At 34.2% G+C, this 24,761-nt stretch overlaps 3 protein-coding genes, 3 non-coding genes and 1 pseudogene across 8 annotated transcripts; 4 read left to right on the top strand and 3 right to left on the bottom strand.

Moving 5' to 3' along the window:
* Positions 1-4,097: 4,097 nt before the first annotated feature.
* On the top strand, positions 4,098-4,200 carry LOC148765034 (U6 spliceosomal RNA). The gene has a single exon (XR_016029990.1). It is a non-coding gene; the product is annotated as a U6 spliceosomal RNA (small nuclear RNA).
* Positions 4,201-4,231: 31 nt separating this feature from the next.
* On the top strand, positions 4,232-4,383 carry LOC148765033 (U2 spliceosomal RNA; annotated as a pseudogene).
* Positions 4,384-5,497: 1,114 nt separating this feature from the next.
* On the bottom strand, positions 5,498-10,637 carry LOC105960169 (putative plastid-lipid-associated protein 4, chloroplastic). The gene is made up of 6 exons (XM_012984341.2): positions 10,230-10,637; positions 9,558-9,671; positions 6,800-6,895; positions 6,210-6,284; positions 5,940-6,007; positions 5,498-5,832 (listed from the first exon to the last, which is right to left on the bottom strand). Exons 1-6 carry the CDS (start codon positions 10,575-10,577, stop codon positions 5,760-5,762), a joined length of 774 nt encoding a protein of 257 aa, XP_012839795.2. The 5' UTR covers positions 10,578-10,637; the 3' UTR covers positions 5,498-5,759.
* LOC148765032 (U2 spliceosomal RNA) lies at positions 7,064-7,260 on the bottom strand. The gene has a single exon (XR_016030006.1). It is a non-coding gene; the product is annotated as a U2 spliceosomal RNA (small nuclear RNA).
* Positions 9,022-9,218, bottom strand: LOC148765031 (U2 spliceosomal RNA). Its single transcript, XR_016030018.1, has one exon. It is a non-coding gene; the product is annotated as a U2 spliceosomal RNA (small nuclear RNA).
* A 2,416-nt stretch (positions 10,638-13,053) lies between the features above and the next one.
* Positions 13,054-19,784, top strand: LOC105960171 (chromosome-partitioning protein, putative (DUF639)). Of its 2 annotated transcripts, none has more exons than XM_012984343.2 (11): positions 13,054-13,639; positions 14,173-14,395; positions 14,519-14,666; positions 15,279-15,386; positions 15,474-15,631; positions 15,746-15,911; positions 16,185-16,321; positions 16,454-17,144; positions 17,788-17,900; positions 17,986-18,241; positions 19,304-19,784. In XM_012984343.2, the coding sequence occupies exons 1-11, from the start codon at positions 13,396-13,398 to the stop codon at positions 19,586-19,588; spliced, it is 2,529 nt and encodes an 842-aa protein (XP_012839797.2). In that variant the 5' UTR covers positions 13,054-13,395; the 3' UTR covers positions 19,589-19,784. The 2 variants fall into 2 exon arrangements, with proteins under 2 accessions (XP_012839797.2, XP_088670539.1); XM_088814413.1 differs by having other exon boundaries at positions 13,093-13,639; positions 14,511-14,666.
* A 1,961-nt stretch (positions 19,785-21,745) lies between these two features.
* LOC105960172 (F-box/RNI-like superfamily protein) lies at positions 21,746-24,115 on the top strand. 2 transcript variants are annotated; one of them, XM_088814414.1, is made up of 4 exons: positions 21,746-22,021; positions 22,478-23,217; positions 23,339-23,619; positions 23,708-24,115. In XM_088814414.1, the coding sequence occupies exons 2-4, from the start codon at positions 22,482-22,484 to the stop codon at positions 23,942-23,944; spliced, it is 1,254 nt and encodes a 417-aa protein (XP_088670540.1). In that variant the 5' UTR covers positions 21,746-22,021; positions 22,478-22,481; the 3' UTR covers positions 23,945-24,115. The 2 variants fall into 2 exon arrangements, with proteins under 2 accessions (XP_088670540.1, XP_012839798.2); XM_012984344.2 differs by lacking the exon at positions 21,746-22,021 and having other exon boundaries at positions 22,431-23,217.
* The last annotated feature ends 646 nt before the right edge of the window (positions 24,116-24,761 follow it).

Below are 24,761 nucleotides of genomic sequence, written 5' to 3'. Positions count from 1 at the left end.
GAAACTTCATCGTATCGGCATCGATGTCAAGATTATAAACGCTATCCGGATTGGTGTGAGTATGAACTAGTATCATCACCAAAAACATGTTGCTTCCCTGCCGTGACAGACCTCCAAGCCACATAATAGCTAATGTCGACTCCATAATTCAGCTTCATTTCCACAATAACATCATTAGCAACCATGTCCGACTTCGCTCGTACCAAATTAACTATCATACCAGCAATAATGTCAGACGTCATTTTATTCTGCCTTGATGACCCAAAAGAAGATCCACAAGTGTGATGCTTCTCAAATTTCTTATATAAAAATACCCATTGGCCTTCTCAATTGATGCTTGTATCCTCCACATACAGTTTTTTATTGTCTTGTGTATGCATTCAGCTGTGACACGTACACGCTCATTCTTAACGTGTGTAAACTCAAATCCAGTTTCCACCGAATACATGCATAAAGCTTTCCTAAACCCCACAACACCTCCACGAAAAACTTGACCAACATCCTTGATCAGATCAGCCCAGTTAGCACTCATCAACTGAGTTTGAGCACACATTCCAGCATTTTGCAAGTAATTGTTTCCACTACCTTGACCAATTTCGAACGCACCTCATCATGCAGCTGTGCCCGATTAGACAAAAATGCTACACTTGATACCACATCAGGAACAACTCCCTCTCTTTGTTTAGCATTCACTTCAACACGATCAAGAGACATGTGGCGCGCTAACGAAAGCATGTAAAATACATCGTCATCATCACACAACACACCCTCCCCATGATCAACAACCGTATACGTTATAGACATGGTGTTCCGGTGCAATGAGCCCCATTTGGCCCTTACGAATCCAACCAACTCGTCAAATCCAAAGGAATTAACACATTTTCTCACACCAAATAATTCTCCAACCCTCATTATTAGTACAATATTTGTAGACATTCTGGATCTGTAAACAAAAAGGTGAAACAGAATAAATAAGTACTGTATATGACTATTGTAACATATATTTAACTACCCTGATATGCAACAGATCTATGATGCTAAACATGACTACCCTGGTGTATATCAATACAAATCAAAAAATATACACAAAAAATTCAAAAAGGCAATTCTGTATATGACTACTGTTACATATATTTAACTACTCTGATATATAATAGGTCTATGATGCTAAACATGACTACTCTGGTATATATCAAATACAAATCTCTGAAAAAATCAAAACGACACAATTCTGTATATGCAACAGGTCTATGATGCTAAACATGACTACTCTCGTATATATAACTACAAATCTCTGAAAAAATTAAAAAAAAAAAAAAAAAAACGATATAAAATGCATCAACACAAACACAATTGACCAATAAAAACCCCAAACTGTACAAAAACACACGAAAATGTAAAATCACAATTGTAAAATCAACAAACACCCAGCCGCGCATCATGATCATAAACAAAAATGAGCCATGAAATCTCCGTAAAAAAATAAAAAAACGAACCTTAAGTAAGCAATTGAGATGGAGAAAGTTGAACCTCGATCGACGCAAATCACGCTAAAACACCAAAATCGGAAACCCTACCCAATCGTATAAGGAAGCGATTGAGATGGAGAAAGCGAGAGAGAGAAAGCGCCGTGAGAAAGAGGGCCGAGAGAGAGGGAGAGAAAGAAGATGCTTCCTTCTATACCGTTAGGAAATTTCCTTGCCCAATAAAACAAAATATAAGGGTAAAATAGTCATATCCTCTGTCCTCAGGGGGTCTACCTAATTAAGTTCAGAATTTGGGTTTTTGCCTTAGAAAGAAAAAAAACATTGGGCCTCCTCATATATATTTTCAAAAGTAGGGGGTTATCCCACATTTTCCCATATTTTTATATAATTTTAAAGATAAATAGGTAAATGCACAAGATCCCTGACAGAGTTAGTTTTTTCAAATGTTGACCATAAATAACAGGGGCTATTCTAGTACGTTTTGTAGTTTAAGGGGGTGTTTGAAACAAATTCTATGTTCAAGGTGCAAATTGTACTTTCCCCTAAAAAAATTTAAAGTGAATAAATATATGGTTCCACCTCTTTAATTTTATTTACAATTTTTATTAGTCGGGTTAATATGATAACATCTCATCATTCAGATATATAGTTATCAAACATATTTAATTGTTCGATATTCATTCAGTGAATGTTGTTATTCATTTAGATATTTATTCAACTCTCAATTCTATCAAACACTGCCTTAGTTTATCCTACATTGTGGAGCGACTCTCTAGACTACTCCGCCAACAGTTCGAGTATACTTTGGAAACTAAGTAGAATGAAAATGTTTGTAGGAATCTCTAAAAAATCGCACAAGTTTCTACAAAAACAATACTATAAACCTAGTATGCCAAGCAATGTATGATAAGACTATCGAAAATGGTGAATACATGACGACTTTTAGTACATGTAGGACATTTTTTTTTTTGAATTTTTATCTGTATTTTAGAACATAATTTAGTAGCTATAGACATTTTAATATAAAAATAAATTCTCGTCCAATATTTATCATTAATTGTTTACATAACTACATTTTATTCTCTACAATTTCCAATCTCTAACACATCTGAAGAAACTATTTAAATTTGTTTAAACTGCAAAATATTTTGTCTGATGGAAAATATTCACTATAATCAACTTCTTTAAACGTCTCGAGATGATCCTGGTCCAAATTAGTAACAAAATTAATATATATTATAAAATCTGGCAAATAAAAAAAGGGGGAACTTTAGCACATAAAACATGAAACTTTTTTCGCACTGAAATGAATTTTTTACCTCACTTTCAGCCGTAGCATCCTCCAAAACCAATAAATTCATGTTCTTGGAAATTATTGATAAATTAATTGTGTGATATTCTTCCAAACCAATGTCGATGGATTCTTATAAAAAAAAGTTTGAAAGAATAAGATGAGATATATTAGGTTTTGAATTTTTAAATAAAGTGTCTACGTTTTTTACTGAAGTTTTTCATGTGATTTTCTGCCAAAATAATGTCGTTAAAAACTTCTAAAAGAAAGGAATTTGACAAAGTACGATGGGATATAATATTAGCTTTTAATTTTTTAAAATAAAATATCTCATATTTACTAAACCACGTCCTGCATTTATCACCACCCTAAGATTATCCAACCGATATATAAAACATTAAATGGTGGGCTAAAGCAGGTAGATAAAGTTAATAAATCTAATTAAGAACGTACTTAATGCAACTCTAATGAAGTTATCAAACATGGTATTCAAACTTTTTAACTCCAACGGGGTTATCAAATGAGGGTGCTATTTTGATAGTTCACCTCTTGGGATGTAAATATACTTGACGAAAATTGAGTTATAAAAAATGTAACTATCTAAACATCCAATCACAAGTTGACATGCGGTAATTACAAATAAAATTACTCATAAACTTCCAATTGATAATTAATTTGATAACTATGATTAGAGTAGATGAATTTTAATCAATATGAAAATATTATCTTAAATATCAAATAAATATTTGATAATTCAATTTTAATATTTAGCATTGGAATTGCGTTCTTACTTAGGAACTGGTCATCAGTAAGGCCTATAGCCTACGCTAGCGAACCACATTGCACTTTGAGGTGGTTGAGCACGAGCCTAATGTGAATTTGTTCATATTTGAAAAAATAAAGTCTAAATTATGAAAATGAAAATAATGTTAGAATTGATTAATTTGTTGTTAGACTCGTAAATATTTCCTCTCATTTTTCTCTCATTGCATTACCTACTCGATTTACAATTAATTTTAAATAAAAATATCTTAATTTACCACCTTATATTCCAATATTACCCTTTCTTAAATTAATAATCACTAATCACAAAACATGCAATTCAATTAGAACTCTAAATCCACCACCCATATAAATTCAATCATGTCGACAATAAACAAAAAAAAAAAAAAAAAAAAATGGTAAATAATAAAATAAAGTTCATACAGGCTAAATCCACTATACTATGGCCCAGTTGAACTTCACCATTTTCTATCCCACATCGAAAAAATAATATCTTTTCTTACAGTTCATATACTACAGCATCCTCAGTATAGAGTGTCCCTTCGGGGACATCCGATAAAATTGGAACGATACAGAGAAGATTAGCATGGCCCCTGCGCAAGGATGACACGCATAAATCGAGTAATGGTCCAAATTTTTTTTGCCATATAAAACATAATTTCTTCAACAAATAACTTTTCGAGAAATGGTCCAAATTTTTTTCGGCTCACACGATATTAAATTCATTTTTGTAGGGGGAGGGCCCACATGGGCAGCTTGCTGCTTTGGGCCTTCAAGCGTCGCCCGTGCGTTGCACTACTGTATGGGCTTGGCGCACCCCACCAATTCTAGTATGAAGTTTGAATTAATTGTAAAATATCATTGAAGATCATAGTAAATAGTAAAAAAAAATGGTAAAAATACAGTTATTGTTCCTTCAAGTTTGAACCAATTTCATATTGTGTCCCCTATGTTCACAAAAAATACATTTAATCCCTCATGTTTCAAAAATTCAACATTTTTAGTCATTTTCATTAGTACTAACGGATTCAAGCGTATGCCCATCACTGCATTAACTGAGAGAGTAATGGTAAATTGACAAAAATTATCAAAACTGTTAGATTATTGAAACATGAGGGACCAAATGTGTTTTTTGTAAACATGGGGGACCAAATATGAAATCAGTGTAAACTTGAGGGATCAAAAATATAATCTTCCCATTTAGCATTAGTTCTTCAGTTAAGAAAGTGACGGACATATGCTTGATTCCGTTAGTACGAATGGAAAATTGACGAAAATGACGAAACGTGTTGAATTTTTGAAACATAAGGGATCAAATGTGTTTTTCGTAAATACGGGAGGCCAAATATGAAAATGGTTCAAACTTGAGGGAACGAAAAATGTATTTTTCCCGGTTTCTAATCTATTTTAAGGGTAACTTAGTAATTAGCAGTATGGTGTTGTAAAAAGTACTTTTGGGTCTTGTATATAGAAGTTTCAGTAACAGATAAAAGGGTGGAAAATACAGTCTTCATCCCTCAAGTTTGCACTAATTCCACATTTGGTCCCCACTCTCCAACATTCACGAAAAATACCTTCGGTCCTTGAAAAATTCAACATTTTTAGTCTTTTCCATCAAATTTCTGTTAAAAACTAACGAAATCAAGCATGTGCCCCCACTATCTTAACTGACGTACTAACGGTAAATTAACGGAGAAAACCAAAAATGTTAAATTATCAAAACATGAGGGACCAAATATATTTTTTTGGAACATGAGGGGTCAAATGTCAAATAGATGCAAACTTGAGGGATGAAAACTGTAACTTTTCGTAAAAAAAATTGATAAAGCTGTATTAATTTCAAAAGTCCTTTCTAATACGAGTCAACTAATTTAAATCAGTTACTTCAAGTGATTTACAATTGAGTCGAAGTGAGATGGAAGCGCTTGAACCAAAATTTATGTCTGAGAAGTTGATGAACTTTTAATTAACAAAATTACGAGGTACAAATATTTGTATTACAAAAAAAAAAAAGCGCGTAGAAATCGAAACCAGAAAATATGTTGTTTCTACGTCAAATAATACCGAATTTCAGAGACTTGCTCTCAAATTTCCCCTATAAGATATATCAATTGGTTCTTGTGTACTTAGAAACTTATAAAACAAATATTATGTGAAAAAAAAATTATCTTTGTTTTTCCTTTGTATGTATACGAACATCAAGCAGGGATTCGATAGGAGGGATCGATCATTTTCAAGATGAAGAGATTGCCTTTATCGCCTCTCGATACTCTGCCACCAAAAAAACACGTTTTTTAGTTATATTAACAAAATAAAAAAAAAAAAAATGTTACTTTTAATTGGATCGAACGAACACAAAAGACTTAGAGATGATTTACCTTAACTCTTCATCCAGGTAGGTAATTTCCAGTTCACCTCGAGCTGTGTCGGGAGCTTTTACAGGTATCTGCTCACACAATAAATTATACGATAAATATAAATCGACATAGCAACTAGTGATCGCCCTTTTCGTAAACTTTTACACGAATTGTCTCTAGTTTAGCAATTAATATTTTACGCAAAAACATGTTATTACACATATTCATGTGTGTTCCTTTTCAGACATATAATATATATGTGGCACAGACAAAGGGATGGTTATGACTTACCACACCACCAAGCTTGAAATAGTCGAATTTTACGGCCACCTTTTTCGTGTTTAGAGGCGTCAAATCTGCAGTGACCTGCAAAAATACGAACGAGGTTTACCATTTTCAGACAAGAGGGATTAAAATAAATGATTATAAATTATTTCCTCGACAATGCACATAGTTTTTTCTTGAAAGCTTGTGGGGAAACACGAGATTTAAAAAAAAAAAAACTAAAAAAAAAAGATCGTTAAACCATCTAAAGAAGTGTACATAAAGCTCTCATCTGGTAATATAAGTCGGGGATTAATTAAATAATTAGGTCTTATTTCGTGTTTGATTAGTGCAATAACTTTTCGTGCGAGGCCTAATTACACAATTGGATTCTCACAAGACTTGCATAATCTTTATCTTGAAACTAAACAATGCCTTAATCTATATATACGTCCACGTAACTCGGGTTTTCAAATTTAAACCAATTTCTCAATGCTTTATGAACAAATGTTGACGTGTTTTCAAAATATCACCCGTTGATCTAAATATATATATATACACTCACACCATAAACAAAAGAGAAAAACCGGAACTAGTGAAATTAGTTTTGAACTAACCTGATTGAAGAACGGACCCGATTCCATATTTTGAGCTCGAAGGGTATCAGCATTAATTGCTTGATAGTTTGTTCTTGATCTTAAGAACTTGGGCCTCTGTTCACAATATTAACTTAATCGTAAATATTCATTAAATATATAACATCAAAAATACCAAGAAAATTAACTGCATTATATTAAAATCAATTTATTTCAAATATCTAAGAGACTCTAAATTATTTAATTTTTATTTTAATTCAACAAGAAAATTTATCAATAGAATTGGTGGGGTGCGCCAGGCCCGTGCAGTAGTGCAACGCATGGGCGACGCTTGAAGGCCCGAAGCAGCAAGCTGCCTAAGTGGGCCCTCCCCCTGAAAAAATGAATTTAATATCGTGTGGGCCAATGGCCCACATATCAGATATTAAACTGATAAGAACAGATACTACACTTGATCTTAGCCAAAAGGCCGAGAAAGGTATGAACTTTCACAATGAACAGCCTTCTCATTTTATAACACATCTTCTTTGGATATTTTTCTTGTATAACCGATGTGGGATAAAACACCAGGATGATAGACTGACAATACGGGAAGTTCGATATTCGAATAAAGATTACCACCCGGTTATTTACACCGGGTGGATTTGAACTGTAGATTTGATTAAATAACTACCCACTAAGCACACATACACATGAGTGTGTGCGATTATATGAAGATTTATGATTCAAATCCACCCAGTGTAAATAATGAGGTGTGACACCTAATTCCCATTAGGAATTCGTGAATTTTAAAATTATTTTTGGGGTAAATTTCTTCACCCCCTAGTACTCTACCTCGGTCACTATACCCTCTTGTATTTATTCTTCAATTGATGACGTCAGTTAATTTTTATTCCATTATAAAAAAAATCAGTCTGTTACTTGCAAATATGAATAGTCGCAATTACCTTACGATTTATATTGATGCAAATACAATGTATATCAGAATTTGCAGAAGGAATCTCAATTTATCACCTTCTATTTCATATATCATATGTTTTTTTTCCGAAATAATTTTACGTAAAACCTATTTTTCAATTAAAACTCTACACCATCCACCCATTCAAGCAATCAAGCAACTATTTACCTGATTTCAAGACTTCTAGAAAAAGCGGAGAAAAACGAAACCTCATTTTCTTCCCGAAACCGACCCACAATACTCAATTTAGCATTGCACTCGATATAAATGACCAGCCAAAAAATCGAAAGAAAAAGGTTTATGGATTATTTTCCAATTCCAGTGAAAAGGTAAAAAAAAAAACCCCACAAAAGAAAGAGTCGAATCTTCGTTTTGTTTTTGCAATTTTCGGCTGATTCAATCTTTTAAACGAGCATTATTTTAGTATATTTTGTGCTCGTTTCTTACAACTAATTTGATGCAATTAATTTGGTGGACACAAACAAAATCTTCAAAACAAAATCATTACCTCTGTACCGACTTGTGATTTGTATTGAAAATTTTTGAGCCATCAATATAAATGTAAATCTAGAGATACAAGCATTACATAATGTATATGCATCAACAGAAATGGTAATGACATTTTTGACTATTCATATTTGCAACTAAAGGAAGACCGAGGTAGAGTATGAGGGGTAGAGTTGAATTTATGCCTATTTATAAAGTTGATTTTTTTTTTTTTTTTGGGTGGATTCTAAATTCCTTCTCAGTTGGAGTCATTTCAAATCCGCCCTATTTGGATTCATTTTAAATCTTTCAATCCAAACGTATTTGAAGGTAGCTACTCTTTCAATCTGTTACTTGGGTGTAAGGTACTATTAGCGGAAGACACTCTATTATCACTTCGGTGGACGACGTATTTGAAGGCCTAGCACTTATACATATACATATGGGTGAGCAAATGTCTAAGTCGAAGTGTTAGGAACTACGTTCTTTTGGTTGGGGATGGAAATCGGACAGATCAGATCAGAATTAGCACTTTTGAAAAAATTCCAATTTTTTTTTCCAGAACTGAAATACTAATTTCAGTTCCATTAAACAAATCAGAGATACTGGAATTTCGGAAAATTAGAATTCGAAAATTTCCAAAATTTTAGTCATATCTATTCAGAAAATTTCATATCGAAATAGGCGGAAATCAGAAATTTCATTCCAAACTTTACTAGAGCTAGAAGCAAACTATCCTTATTAACAAGACTCAAACAAAATCATAACATCAAAAATCAAAAATTCATCACTAGAATTGGTGGGGTTCGCCAGGCCCGTGCAGTAGTGCAACACACAGGCGACGCTTGAAAGCCCGAAGCAGCAAGCTGCATTTGTGGGCCCTCCCCCTTAAAAAATGAATTTAATATCGTGTGGGCCCATGGCCCACATATCAGATATTAAACTGATAAGAACAGATACTACACTTGATCTTAGCCAAAAGGCCGAGAAAGGTATGAACTTTCACAAAGTTCAGCCTTGTCTTTTTATAGCACATCTTCTTTGGAGATTGTTTCTTGTATAACCGATGTGGGATAAGAAAATCAGTTTTTTTTTTAGTTGATTCAAGCTTCAATTCCTATTTCATACTAAAAAAAACTAGATATACAGTTAAATATCTATAAACTAATACAATCGGGACTGACAAAATTGTATTACTTTAGCAAAATATTAAATTATTAAACTAATAATTTAATGGGTTTATACCGAGTCGGGACCAGAAAAAAAACTATTATTTAAGTGAGGTTATTAATTTATCGAAGTTCTGTTGTACAAAGACTTGTCAAGAAGTGGTACCTTGATCTGCAAAATGGATTGTGAAGTTGTGTAGATGAGCTCCCACTTCCCATTTAGCAAACTAGACTTCAACGGCTCTTTCGTCGGATTAATCGCTTCTAGCTTTCGAGCTATCTAAGGATTATAAATTTATAAAAATTAAAAAAGGAGAGAAATTGATTTACTTGATTATAAAGCTCACTATGAAATCACTATTTACAGATAATATATATATATAGTATATTTGCAATTTAGTTCTTGTAGCCACTTCTTGCCACATATTGTTGAATGATTTCGAAAATCGAACACATAACATCATTTCATTTCGACTTTGATACCGTGTTGAATGATCACTTCATCTAACAGCTTAACCTCTATTAGTGACATAAATAATTTGATATTTATGACTCCAAATGCATATTAAATAAAGAAAGTCCAATTCTGCAATATTTTTTTTTATTTATTTAAATACAACTTAATTTCATGTCATATATATTTATGAAAATTAATAGATATGATCTCAAATTATTATTCGCTTAAGGCACAACGTAGCTAGATACGGCCCGGCCCGGCCCAAAAACACCTCTAGAAAAAGAAAAAAAATCTGATTAATGGCAAAAGATAATTGAAAAAAAACACATTCAAATTAATTGGGGGAAAAACTCATATAAATAGATATTAATAATTGTTAACCTGATCAATTGTTAGCTGGTCTTGAGGGGTGGCCTCGGCGCCGCGATCAAGTGGGGCAATGGCTTCGAGGAGCTCTTCTTTAATGGCGTCTGCGCTCTTGCTCTTGTTTTTGTTCAGAAAACCAGTGAAGAAGGAGACGCGTGTTCGCCATTTCTGCAAATTATTAATTGCAGGCGCGTGATAATTGGTGTTGGTAATTGATAGAGTACAGTTGTTACGGGAGTCCGCCCGTGAAGGGGCGGCGGCGGCGGTGGGGTTGTGGAGCTTGGGGAGTAAGGAGGAGGAGGCGGCGGCGGATTGAGAGGTGAAAGACGGTAGTGATGGCGGAGAGAGTGTGGATAAGGCCATGGGAGTGGTGGTTTGTGGTGGTTCTAAATTCTTATGAGAAGATAGATTTTATTCAATTTTGGTACCGCCGTTGGAAGTTTGACAAATTGCATTTCGCCTCTAAAAATTTCAAAAATTTGCTCTTTCCCCCTTAGAAATTAAAAAAAAAAAAAAAAAAAGACATCCACTTGCAAAATATATTTATATTGCATTTTAGTCCAAAGTGAAACTTTCGGCGTATTTATTACTGGAATTGACAAAACTCCGTCCACTCAAAGGAGATTGTGGTCATTTTAGGGTATATGTGCAATTTTGTCATGCCCAACCAAAATCTCCATTCATATAATCCACGAATTACACGATAGGATTGAAAATTAGGGTACTTCTCTCCCAAATTACAAATTGTTCGAATTGAAACTATACATTACTTGTGTCCTATTTTGTGTTCCTTCTCTCATGATATTTGAATATTTGAACCCTTGTGACGGGAACATCAGGATAGCTTTCTAATTGAACAAACGATGAAAGATTCTCGCAATTTTCGAAGTAAATTATAATCCCTAATTTTGTGTTCTTAAATTGTTTGGTGACATGAGAGTGGAGTGTTTGACGATTGTTGTGAAAAAGAGAATGATGTTAAGGTTTGGATTCGGTGGGAAGATCAAATGACGGTAATACCCTTTGAGTGGACCGAGTTTTGTCAATTCCAATTAAAAATAAACCGGAAGTTTGACTTTGGTACAAAGTGCAATATAAACATATTTTGTAAGGGGTCGTCTCTTTTATGAATTTTAATTTTACAGGGGAAAGTGCGAGTTTTTTAAATTTGTAGGGGGTGAAAAATGCAATTTGCCCAATACATTATTAAAGTTGTTGCAATATGATACTTAGGTGGTGTTTGAAAACGCTTTTCCAAAGTGATTATGAAATTTTTTTGTTTTAAAATCAGTTTTTTAAACATTAAAAAACTCATAAGCTATTTGGAAAAGCGTTTGCAAACACCACCTTAGATCCGGTTTGATTAACTTCGGTCGGTTTTGATTGTATTAATAATTTTATTTTATAGTGGCTAAATAATTAATTAATTATTAAGGTATTAAATCTAATACTACAAATTATTGCTACATGATTTCATTTTACCAACTGTTGTAAAATACCAACCTCTCTCATAATATGGTGATAGGAATTTGGTAAAACTTTATTTTGTTTTAGAATATATTACTTTCTTGTCGTTTGATGAGATATTTTGTTTCTTTCATATTGTATAGAATACTATACACACATGTCCGTACATATTTTAACATGCATCCAAAATGTATATCAGAATATGTATATGATTGTGTCTAAATCGAACATAGAATGATTATGTCTAAATCGAAGATAGAAAAGAACCCTGCTCGTGAAGTTCACCGGGTGCAGCGTAAATTTACACATATGGGGGTGCCATGTGAATAATTTATTATATTTTACGGGCGTAGAATGTTTTTAAAATATTTTTGGGTTTCAAGACAAAAACACCATTTTTCAGGGGAGTAAGATGAAATTAATTGGAGTATTTACTAATTGAATTAAAAGGGTAAATTACACTTAACCGCTTGTGGTTTGAGTTCTGTGCACATGACCTTCTCGTACTTTTAATATAAGCACATGACCTCCATGTAGTTTGAACTTTGTGCACATGACTCCTTTGTACTTTTAATCTAAGCACATAACCTCTCTATGGTATTTGACTTGGTAAATAATCATGCTCATTAGGCGAAAAGGAAATTTCTCAAAGTACAAGGGCATTATGTGTTTATATAAAATACAAGGGGGTCATGTGTTATATTGAAAGTACAAGAGTATCATGTAAACAAAGGAGGGTAAGTTCTATTTACCCGAATTAAAATATTAAAGTTCTTTTGCAGATCTACATATTTTATATTTATCAAGTAAAAACCTCACTTTTAAGGGGTATTTATTTTGGCTAGTTTTATTACTAAATACTAAATAGTCACCGGTACTATACTTTGGACATTTAACTTCCCTCCCCTTTTAAGTTGCACTTACAGTTAGCTCCTTAACTAATGCAAAATGTCTAGAATGTCTAAAAAGACGTTGTTGCTCATAAAGTCGTATTCTGGCCGAACACGTTCTCAATAACATTTATTTATTTCCCTTAAAACATTTTGCAATATTGTTTATTTCACCAAAACACGTTTTACAAAACACATGTTAAGCAACAACTTTATATTCAAAATTACTATACGTCACAACGTTCTAAATTCCCACAAGAGAAACCGACAACGAAAAAAACACCAAAAGACCAAGGACAAATTAAATTAAAAAAGAAAAGGATAGTTCATGCTAAGGACCGACCGACTAGTGTATAGACTAGGCAAAAAGAGATTTACGAGCTAAAACCCCGACTTTTAACCCCTAAATCACTTGTGGTAAACACATTTGAGACAGTTAATGTAAAACATCAAACGGTTGACTAAAACATGAAAAATCCATCATTGCAGCAAAAATCTAAGGGAAGAAACACTTAAATATAATTTTTTTTACCTTAGAAAAAATATGAGCCGCAGAAAAAATGGTGGCGTGTATGTTGGCCTAATTGTACTAATCCAAGCCCCGGCCACCGGCCACTTTCTAGAAATGCCGTTTGTCTCCTTTCCCAACTCGAACCCCTCATCTTTACTACTGCGTCTGCTCGTTCATCTGTTGAATTGAATTCCTCAATCAAGAAACTCAATTCTTGATTTTCTTGGGGTACTACTGTTATATATTCTGTAATTCTTGATCTTTGTTATGAAGAAGAAATCTTGAAAAAGTGAGGATTTTTTCTTGGAAAAAAATGCTGTCCAAGTTTCCAGTTAGAATGCCCCAAATAAAGCCGCCGCCGCCGCCACCGCCACCTAGATTTTCTGCAATACGACACCGTTTTCAGCAGAAGCAACTCTTTTTTAAGGTTGTTTGCTGCGAAAAGAATCTTTCTTCTTCTTCCTCGGATTCTCCTCCGAGCAGCAACAAGTTTGATTTTAAGGTTGTCGTGCAGTCTCTTGGAGACAAGAATTGGAAATTCAACGATCTTGATACAAGTGAGTAGTCAAAATTCTGTATCTAATATTTACCCTTTTGGTATTCACGTTTTTTTTTTTTAATTATTAATTATTAATCGTTGTTATTGATATTACTGCTTGTGGGGTGTTGTGTAACTTCGTTACGATCGGTTGTCCGTAAGAAAAGTGCGAGGTTCTACAACATTCGACTGCCGAACACGCCGTAGTGCACCGATCGGGTTTCGTGTACTATGAATAATGATTATGTACCTGTTGAATTACAAAATTGAAAGAAAGGTGTAGTTCATATGCTTTTGTCGGTCTATTCTATGCTACACCGGGTAGATCGTTACCACACACACACACACACACACACACACCCACATTGGTGTGTGTAGATCAACGGTAAAAAAAGTCACCCGGTGTAGTCTTCACCGGGTGTAGCATAGAAATAACCGTTTATGTCGACTAAAACGGTTTACTTTCTTCGTATCGGGCTTATATTATAATCGTTAGAAAGTAATGAATCTATATTGCTCAGTATATATATATTGAACTTCCATTATCGGCAGACGCAATGCAAGAATCGGTAAACAAGTTGCTGTCGAAGACGCAAAGCTTCTTCACCGAACTGACTTCTCCGCTCGTGAAATCCGTTAATGAAAGAAGACCGAATGTTCAAAACGACAGTGAAGATATGGAGGATATGTTGATTACCGAACAAACAGTCAATATTCGAACTCCTCAAGGAGACCTTTCCGATGCTTCCGTTATTTCCATTGAGCAATTTAGCCGGTAAAGATCACTTTTTTCCTACCTTTTTTTTTTTAAATTATGGGCTCGATTTTCTAATATATACATATATGTATATATGTGGAGGTATTAATTTTTAACATTTTGGACATGTAAGATATGCAGGATGAACGGGTTGACGGGACTGAAAATGCAGAAAATATTCAAAGCGCTCGTTTCCGAGTCCGTTTATAACGATCCGCGTAATTTGGTGGAGTATTGCTGCTTCCGTTTTTTATCGAGGAATAGCGTTGAAGTTCATCCTGGCCTCAAGGTGTGTGTAGAGTTGGTGCATTAATTTTGCTTTCGGCTATCTTTTGTATACGAGTTTATTTTTTCATTAGTTTTACATTGCTTTGGATAAACACACTCCACACTGTTTTTTTTCTTCGTTTTTGTAAATTACACGTACCTCCCTTGAGATTATACGTAACTACAGCTAGACCCTCTAAGATTTGAAAACTCGCAGAAACCTCCCTCGAGATTTGATTCCGACCAACATCCAACTTCATCTGACCATTGGCTTGTTGAAATTCCATTTTTAGCCTTGACCGAATATGGATTACATTAAATCTTTCGGGGAGGTTTGAGTAGTTTTCCAAACTTCAGGGGGTCCAGTGTAATTAGACCTAACTTAGAGGTAAGTATGCCATTGAGGGTAAACACGTCATTTATCGAATCTGCCTTTCATCTTTTTTCAACCTAAAGCAAATATCAATGGAGGTTTGAGTAATTTCCGAAACGAAGGTCTAGCCGTACAAAATTACCATTTTTATGTGTGATTTAATTTATGGTATGATGAATCTTTCTATTCGGGTTTTGAATATATTCGAAACTATACTTACTTTTTATTTTTTATTTTTTTTATTTTTACGTATGATATTAGGAACCAGCATTTCAGAGACTGATTTTCATAACTATGCTTGCATGGGAGAATCCATGCAGAGAAGGAAACGGGAACCGCTCTAAGCTGCCCGAGAGAAATACTATCCAGGTACTTCCTGTCTGAAAATGATTTTTTTTTTTCCTACGATTCGATAAAAACCGTATCTAAAATATGTTTTTTTTTGTTTGCTTGAAGAGGAAGCATGTGGGAGAAAAGGCATTTGTCCGTATCGCCCCTGCCGTTTCTGGTGTGGCGGATTGCGCCACTGCTCATAATCTTTTCAAAGCTCTTGCGGGTGATGATAAGGGAATCTCGTTTAGCATATGGTCAACTTATATTAACGAACTTATCAAGTGAGCATTTTTTTTTTGCGACTTTTTGATTATGGTACCGACGAATTTTGTTATTTTATGATTATTGTTATTATTATGAATCTTATATATTCGTAATACTGCTACGATACGTAGGGTGCATGAAGGTCGAAAGTCGTATCAATCTCAAGAATTTTCCGAAATTTCAAAGGAGAAAATCCTCTGTCTCGGTTCGAGCAGAAAGCAGCCTGTAATAAAATGGGAAAAAAACATTGCATGGCCAGGGAAGCTTACGTTGACCGACAAGGCACTATATTTCGAGGTCGTGTTTCCCTTCTTTTATTTATTTATTTATTTATTAATAATAGTATATTTATTTTTATTTAATGCCCTTATAAATGGTTTTTGAACTAGTCGAATAATAGTGTTCGCAATTAACAAGAACAAAAAATTCAACTAATAACGAGTTGACTATTTTTTTTCGCTAGAATACTAGTTGAACGATTTTCATGTTGTTATTGTTTAATATTTGGTTTCATAGTATTTTCACCAAATAAGATTCTTTTTTTTTTTTTTTGTAATGCGTAATTTTCAGACAGTTGGCCTAAGGGGAGATCGAGAGTCGATAAGGCTCGATCTTACTCATAAAGACACAAAAATAGAGAAAACGAGAGTGGGACCCCTCGGGTCGAATCTTTTCGACTCTGCTATATCCGTCACATCTGGTTCGGAGTGAGTAAGCTTCTCCGACCTATCTTCGCATATCAATAAAAATACGTCACAATTAATTTACCTAACGTCATCAAATATTTTTTTTCCATGTATTAAATGATTAATTATCCGTGTAAATCGATTTTTATGCAGGTCTAAGTCGTTGGTGCTTGAATTCATCGACTTGGGAGGCGAAATGAGACGAGATGTATGGTATGCATTCATTAACGAAGTTATATCTCTATACAAATTCAGGAACGAATATGGACCGAAAGAAGGGGATAAATCAATTTACGAAATATACGGAGCTCAAAAGGGGAGCGATCGAGCGGCGACTCACGCAGTAAACGCTATTGCGCGGCTTCAAGCCCTCCAATTCATGAGGAGGACTTTAGACGAGCCTACGAAACTCGTTCCGTTTTCGTACTTAACGAATGCTCCGTTCGGCGACGTTGTGCTTCAAACGCTCGCGGTCAACTTTTGGGGTGGGCCCATTACCAAGAAATGGACCGAAGTTGACTATGAAATGGGCCCGCGCGTGGGGCCCGTGGGAGAGGGTCTTGAATATAGCAACCATGTTTATGATGTGGATGGGAGTGCGTACTTGAGGAAATGGATGAAGTCGAGCTCGTGGGGTTCGAATGCCTCGTTGGTTTTTTGGAAGAATAACGCTTCGGTGAAAAATGGCGTTGTGCTTAGCAAAAACCTCGTCGTGGCGGGAGTGAATTTAGTGGAAAGGGCCGCGAATATATGTAGAGAGAAGTATAGGGTGGCCGAGAAAACGCAAGCCACGATCGATGATGCGATGATTGAAGGGATTCCTAGTAACATTGATCTTTTTAAGGTTAGAAATTCGTCTATCTTTCTTGTCTTGGGATTCTTTTGCGGGGGTTTTTTTTTTCGTTAATGTTTAATTTATTTGTTTCTCCTCGTGTAACTCGTGCCAATTCATAATTGTAGACAATTGGAGTTTATTGCATCTAGTACCCATGTTATAAATATAGTAAAAAAAAACCCCTACGATGCATATTTTTAGCACGGAGCCTCTCAAAATGGTGTGTTTGTAGGTAGTAATTTGCTAAAAAAAATTGCATTGCGGGGTTTTTTCACTAATAGTTACAACACCGGGGGTTTTTGAGCAATTAGATTAAATATAGAGGTGCTGAATGCAATAAACTCTAGACAATTATGCTTTATGTGCTGAAATTTAGTACTCCCTCCGTTCCGTAATATCTAATCATTTAAAGACTTTTCCACACATATTAAGAAAATTAGGAAAGACATGTAAAAAAGACTAAAATAGCCTTTTACCATTTAATGAGGCGATAAGATAGTGAATGCTTAATACAGTTGTTAATAAGGGTAAAACAGGAAAAAAAAGATAAACATTATTAGAACTCTATAGTGACAAATAATATGGAACGAAGGTAGTCCATGTTTTTTTTTTTTTTTAAATTCTTAATTTGTCATTCTTTTTATATTTACAGGAACTCGTACTACCGTTAACTCTCACCGCTAAAAATTTCGATAAACTTAGGCAATGGGACGACCCACTTGTGACGGGATCTTTTCTTGCATTTGTATACACACTCATTTTCAGGTAATATTTTTATTTTTAATTTTTTTTAAAATTTTTTTTTCAGACATTAAAAAATAAATGTAACAAAAATTGAGTTTTTATCCAGGAATTTGCTGTGGTATGCATTTCCGGTGACTTTGATGATCTTGTCTGCCGGCATGTTACTACTGAAGGGGCTTAAGGAGCAAGGCAGGCTCGGAAGATTCTTCGGCAAAATTACGATATACGATCAGCCTCCGTCGAATACTATACAGAAAATTATGGCTGTGAAAGAAGCGATACGCGAAGTGGAGAAAATGTTGCAGAATATGAATGTTGTGCTGCTTAAGATACGTTCGATCATTCTTGCGGGCCACCCTCAGGTATGTACTTTTTGTCTGTAGTTATGCTTAGTTATGGATTTTCATTGGAGGGGTATTTTTGTCATTTTGATTTCTTGTGGTTCGGTCGTTTAATACTTGCAATTTCTCTTTCTAGGAAAGCCATGTTTACAATGTGGTTATGAAATTGGATAGATCGGATCAGAATTAGCAGTTTTGGGAAGAAAAAAAATCGTTTTTTTTTTCGGAAGTGAAAAATTAATTCCAATTTTGTTAACAAGAAACGGGAAATTGAAATTACGGAGATGGGTGAAAAAACTTGTTCCGAAATTGGAGATTTTCGAATCGGAATCGGCGGAAATTAGAATTTTCAATTCTTTAGTCACCTATGATATATTATAACTGTAATTTTCGAAAATAAATTGGAATTTTCTGAAATTAAAATCCACCAAAAAATTAGAATCTAATATGTATTCCCGAATATGGCGGAAATTAGAATTTTCAATTCTTTAGTCACCGTTCCAATTTTTTTTTTTTTTTGGGAAAAATCAAGAAATTGGAACTTTCAGAATTGAGAATGAAAAATATTGTTCCAAAATCATAAAATACCCGGATCTAAATCGGCTAAATTCGAAAATTTTGTTCCAATTTCCACCGCTAAATGCAATGATGATGATAACGAGCCCTATACGTAGAGCGGTAGAGGTAATGATTTTAATGTTTACGGTACAAGTTTGGAGATTAGGAAAAATGTATTTATATATATATATTGGGTAAATTACATTTAATTCCCCGTTTTATTCTATTCTATATGCTACAATTGGGTGAAATACATGGGGTAACTTTATACCATAGATTTATACATTAAGTGCATACCCCGGTGTAAACTTTTTCGATGTGTAGAACCCCGATAAACTAATACTCGACAAATTAATAACCTCGTTTAAATAATAATATCTTCCGGTCCTGGTTCGGTAAAATTCTACTAAATTATTAGTTCGACAGTTTAACATTTCACTAAATTAATAGAATTTTGCTAGTCCCGACCTGTATTAATTTTTATATTTTTGCTTGCCTATTTTTTTATTATTTTTTTTTTTGCAGGTAACTACAGAGGTTGCTCTAGTGCTACTATTGGGATCAACTACACTTCTACTTGTTCCGTTCAAATACATTCTTGCCTTTTTAATATTCGATCTCTTCACGAGAGAGCTCGAGTTCCGAAGGCAAATGGTTGAAGCATTCACGACTTTTCTCAAGGAGCGATGGGACGCTGTGCCTGCGGCACCAGTTGTCGTGCTGCCATTGGTGGAGGAGGAATCGAAGACTTTGCAGAAGAAACGAGTCGATAAGGTAAAACCTGAAAGAACGACTCAGAACACTAGTTAATAATTAACCATGGTTGGTTGGCTTGTATAATTAATCGGATTGGATCTTTACATATATCATATGATGAAGTCCTAAAGATTTCATCAGTTGTCCGAACTGTGGCCATTATATTTTTCGAGGTTTGTATGTTTGTATATGTTGTAGAAAACAATTCATTGTGTTTCGCGGGTGCAAAGTGGTATAATTTTTGTTTCAAGAATGTAAACCGTCAAAAGCTATATTTTCAGGGTGCAAAGTGAAATTAAACCAAAATCAAATGCTATTGAATGTACCATAAATTTTCTGTAACCACAAATATTGCAAGAAAAAATGCGAAATTTACCCAAAAAAGAAAGGGACCTTTGGATATATGTCCGTAGTGATAAAACTTATTACGACTACAAGCTGACGCAAAATAGAAGCACGGTAAAGAATTAATTGCAACGAATTAATCCTATGGAACAAAATAATATTCGAAATCCACTGAAAACTATGAAATCCACCAGCGAATAGAGAAATGTCTAAATATATTTTTAAAATTCGAAATTCTTCTGAAAATAAAGTTCTAAGGCACCTATTTATACTAATAAAACTGAAAATCCTAATTAAACTAGAAAAATACTAAAAATTACCAAAAACAACAAAAACTGGTTTGAGCCTGATTCTAGTAGATGTCGTCATTTTGGGAACAACCCAATTAACGGAATCTTAATCCAATTTTTCTATAATTTGATATTAATTTTCTAAAACTTGCCTAAAATAGCAAAAATAACTTGTAGGAGTCTAAACGACGTAGGATCGCTAAAATTTGACGTGATTCATGACTTTTGCTCGTGAGTTTTGTTCCTTGCGCCGTTTCACTTGAGAGAGAGTTCGTTTCGTACTCAGATACAATTTGATCGGTTCGTAGAAAACCCTTAATATTTCCATAAATTCTTTCGGTATTTCCACCAATGCTCATTAATAATCATTCTCTGAATTTAATAGTTATTTTGCAATTATAATCAAATTTGACTGTCCGTATCACAAGCTCGACTAAACCTTTATTTCACGTTTTTTTATTAAATTCAATCAAAAAATGTCCTACTCCGAAATCTGCATCAAGCAAAATTCAAAACTGCATTTATCATTTTTTATTATGCATTTAATATCTTCATTTTTTTCTTTTTTGGTTCTAACATTTTTTACCTTGTTATAAACAACTTATTTTTTCCTTATTCTTTACATTATATTGAAAAACTACAGGAAAAAAAAACATATTTTTTCATTTTTGTTAAATATTACAGCAAATTATAAAAAAATTATGGTGTATTGAATCCTATCATCAAACAACTCACAACAACTGCCAAACCTTACCTTCAAACAATAACAACCGACAAATTTCAGCCACCACCAAACTCTAGCAACCAACAACTTCCTTGCCACCCCCAAACCCTATCTACCAAAACCTAAACGCCCACCAAATTAAACAACAGTTGTCGCCTCCCACCATAGATATAAGCTCACACCACCATAGTCACAACCTCGTTGCCATCTACCATATTGCCAGCGCTTCCACCACCATAATTGCGCCATATCCACTCCCCCCTTAGCAATGGAGTGGAATGGTAGAGAGATAGAGCGCACGTGAGAGAGAGCGATTCATAGAGCAAGAAAAAGAGAATAAAGAAAATAATATAAATTTAGGTTAAGAGCAAATTATGATTTTTTTTTTTTTGAGAATGTGAGTCATATTTATAATAAAAAAAATTAGTTAAAAAAATAATATTAAAGTTGTATTGCACGTCTACACGCCTCTAGTATATTAACCCAAAAAGAAATGCTACTTAGCAACAATTATATAACAATAATTGGTAATTACAAAATTTTATTAATCTTTATTTAGACAATCTTCAAGTAATTTCCTAATTAATGTTAAAACACTAGTCAAATATTAAAAATGTTCAAAAAAAATAAAATAATAATACCATTAATTATCATATAAAATCAATTGTTTATCTACTTTATAAAACGTTTCATCCTAAGTAAAAAAAAGAAAAAAAAAAAAAGAGTATTATTCAAAAAATTGAAAGGAGAAAAGCATGTTTGTGAGTTTGAAATTTAAAAATTTGACTGTTAAACGGTCTGAAATTTTTAAAAACAATTGTTAAAAAATAGGGCGGGCTTACTGGATTTACTGACACCTTCCGTAATATCAAATTGGAAAAAATAATAAAATAATAATAAAAAATTCTCTCTCTCTCTACCCCCTTTTTCAAAATTTGAAAAGCTCCCCCCAGACTCTATTTCTACACCCGCGCCTTACATTTTCATTCACGGATTTTCTGTATATATATTCTCTCTCTCTCTCTCTCTCTCTCTCTCTCCCCCCTCTTTCTCTCTCTACATATCTTCTGACGCACAAATTGTATGAGAGGATTCTGAAATTGAAGCTTTAAAAATCCGATCTTTCTTGTAAGTCAGCTTGTTTATGTATATCCTTGTTCTTGGGCATGTTCCGAAAATCAGAATCATGTTTTGATTAATGCATTTTTTCTTCAGCTAGTATTTTTTTTTTTTGTATGTGAATTCAATTTTTTTCTTTTCAATTTAAATCTGTGTTCTTCTTCACTGAATTCAAGATAATTCAATTTTCAGATTCCAGTTCTGTAATTAGTAGCCAGGAAATTTCAATTGGATCCCGATTCAAATTAGGTCAATTGCATGTTACCCAGATTTTCCCCTAATGCTAGTAGCTAGATTCAGCTAAATCTGCTTAATTTAACGCCTTCAGAATTTTTTACAGATTAAAACAAGCAAATTAAGTGTAACAATTTGTTTTTTTATGTAAAGAATCTCACCTTTTCCCCTCTTTTGTATCTTGTTCTAATTCTGTAGAATGAACGCTAAGTGTTTGATTATTTTCCTCAGAGAAATGGAATCACTGCCAGATGCTCTAGTCCAATCCATTTTATCCCTACTGAGCAATGCTAAAGATGTAGCATCTTGCAAATGTGTTTCCAAGAGATGGAAGGATTCATTACCGTATTTGCGGAGCCTATTCTTTTCTCGAAATCTTTTCGACAACCTAACAAATGGAGACACACCCGATGCAATCATCACCCGGATCCTTCTGTCAATTGTCAAGCTAGAGGAGCTTGTTGTTTACTGCCCGTTTTCGAGCGCCGGTCTTGCCTCGTGGCTATCCATAGCAGGGCCCACGTTGAAAAACCTCGAGCTTCGATTGGATAACATAACCGATGACAACACATTTACCGAAATACCCTCAAAGTTGGATTGTATTCGTGCTGCTTGGAATTTGGAGTCACTTAGATTGTGGGGTGTTTTAATGATCTATTCTCCGAAATGGAATGGTTTTCATAGACTCAAGAATCTTGAAATAGTTGGTGCTAGATTGGAGGACCGTGCCCTTCACGACGCACTTCGTGCTTGTCCTAATTTGACCCACCTTTTGCTTCGCGGTTGTGATGGGCTTAGGTCCATTACGATTGAGAATCCTCTTCTTGAGGATTGTAAGCTCGATTTTTACGGTGACTGCCTGCTTACGATAAATTCGACGCGTCTTGAATCTCTTGAAATACAGGGTTGTAGGTTGATCAGGGTTCTTGAAACTCAGTTCTTGAAAAATCTATCCATTGCCAATACTGCAGGTTTACCTTGTTTTCTGATGAATCAGTCCAATTTAGTTTTTTTTTTTTTCTTTCTTTCCGCTATACAATGTTCCTTTTGAGTTACTTAGCTTCTTTTTTTTTTTTAAATGATCGATAATAGGACGAGTTCAAATGGTGGATTTCGGGAAACTTGTGGCGTTGGAGAAATTGGATATCAGAGGAGTGCAGTGGTGTTGGGATGCAATAAGCAAGATGCTTCGAATGGCGAGTGAAGTGAAGCAACTCGTAATGAAGGTGGAATTCACCGGTGATTGGGATACTCTTTTACCCTTTCCCGAAGTTGATTTCGTCGACTTCTTTAACAGCCACCCGAAGCTGCAAACCTTTGAGATGCACGGTGCCATTTTTGCTGCTCTTTGTCAAAAGAACAGCCTAAAAAACGTGAGTCCATAAATTGAAAAAATATATAAAAAAATATTCTATTTAGTTTATGCTCTTGTTTTTAATGAAGGGTTTTTTTTTTGGGTAGGTGGATTCGAAATTTTCGATTCCGTGTCTTGAAAACGTCGTTGTGACAGTAAGATCACCGTTAAATGCTGAACAGAAAATGACTACATTGAAATCGTTGATAAAGTACGCAAAGAGTTTAAAGAAGATGTCGATAAGGATTCTTCAGATGAAGAGTAACCATAGCAGCGCGGATGATTTCTTCGAAGACATTTGCAAGTTTAGACACAGGAACTACAAGATTGTTTCTATAGAATAGAGATTTTTAATTTTTTTTTTTTTTTTTTTGCTTTTCCCTTTCACTTCTTTCTCCCATTTGGAATAATTTATTGATTGCTAGGGCTCATCCTTTAGAGGGAACTAATTATTATTTCTTGATGTTTCTTACATCAATTTTTCTTCATAGTTGAACAATGACAAACCTTATCAAGATTTGTGTTTTGTAGTGAAAGATTTTTTTTTTTTAACCAGCTTTATTCATGGCTTATGCTTTTACACAACTTCATTTTTCAAGCCATAGTGAAACTGAACATATATATTCTAAAGGGTAAATTATAGTCACTCCTTGAGATAATGTCAAGTTACGAAAACTCCCTCCTGTTTGGATAATTACAATTATTGCTCTCAATTATGAATCTTCTTACATGTCTACCTTTATGGTGTTAAATTCAACAGAATCTTCTAGATTCCGTGGAATGCTCTCTAGTTTGTACTCGTTTTTCAAAATTTAGTTTGTAATGCACTACAATCTGATATTTACAAGCCAAGAGACATATCTTATGATCATCTTATTTCAAAATGTGGAGCTCGAATGGGGTTAAACGAGTACAATCTGGATAATATTCTATATAATCTAGAAAATTCCACTAAATTTTACACCGCAAGGATGAACGTGTAAGAAGATTCATAGCTGATGGGTGGTTGTAATCATTCAAACGTGAGAGGGTTTTTTCGTAATTTGACTTTATCTCAGGGAGGTGACCGTAACCTACCATATTCTAAATGAATTGAGTAATTAGAGCAAGAGATTTTCATAAACATAGATCAGCCTTTTATGGAGTGAAGCGAACAAACAT

Source organism: Erythranthe guttata, chromosome 14, assembly GCF_056151865.1.
Source record: "Erythranthe guttata isolate IM_541 chromosome 14, IM_541, whole genome shotgun sequence".
In the NCBI taxonomy this organism is placed as follows: Eukaryota; Viridiplantae; Streptophyta; class Magnoliopsida; order Lamiales; family Phrymaceae; genus Erythranthe; species Erythranthe guttata.
This window is presented reverse-complemented; position numbering and strand designations above follow the sequence as displayed.

Coding starts and splice junctions, on each gene's coding strand:
- LOC105960169 (XM_012984341.2), bottom strand. CDS start 10,577: ATGGCCTTATCCACACTCTCTCCGCCATCACTACCGTCTTTCACCTCT. Junction 6,896..9,557: donor AATCCATTTTGCAGATCAAG/GTACCACTTCTT, acceptor TATTGTGAACAG/AGGCCCAAGTTCTTAAGATC. Junction 5,833..5,939: donor TACCTGGATGAAGAGTTAAG/GTAAATCATCTC, acceptor TTTTGGTGGCAG/AGTATCGAGAGGCGATAAAG.
- LOC105960171 (XM_012984343.2), top strand. CDS start 13,396: ATGCTGTCCAAGTTTCCAGTTAGAATGCCCCAAATAAAGCCGCCGCCG. Junction 17,145..17,787: donor GTAACATTGATCTTTTTAAG/GTTAGAAATTCG, acceptor TTATATTTACAG/GAACTCGTACTACCGTTAAC. Junction 17,901..17,985: donor GTATACACACTCATTTTCAG/GTAATATTTTTA, acceptor GTTTTTATCCAG/GAATTTGCTGTGGTATGCAT.
- LOC105960172 (XM_012984344.2), top strand. CDS start 22,446: ATGAACGCTAAGTGTTTGATTATTTTCCTCAGAGAAATGGAATCACTG. Junction 23,218..23,338: donor ATCCATTGCCAATACTGCAG/GTTTACCTTGTT, acceptor GATCGATAATAG/GACGAGTTCAAATGGTGGAT. Junction 23,620..23,707: donor AAAAGAACAGCCTAAAAAAC/GTGAGTCCATAA, acceptor TTTTTTGGGTAG/GTGGATTCGAAATTTTCGAT.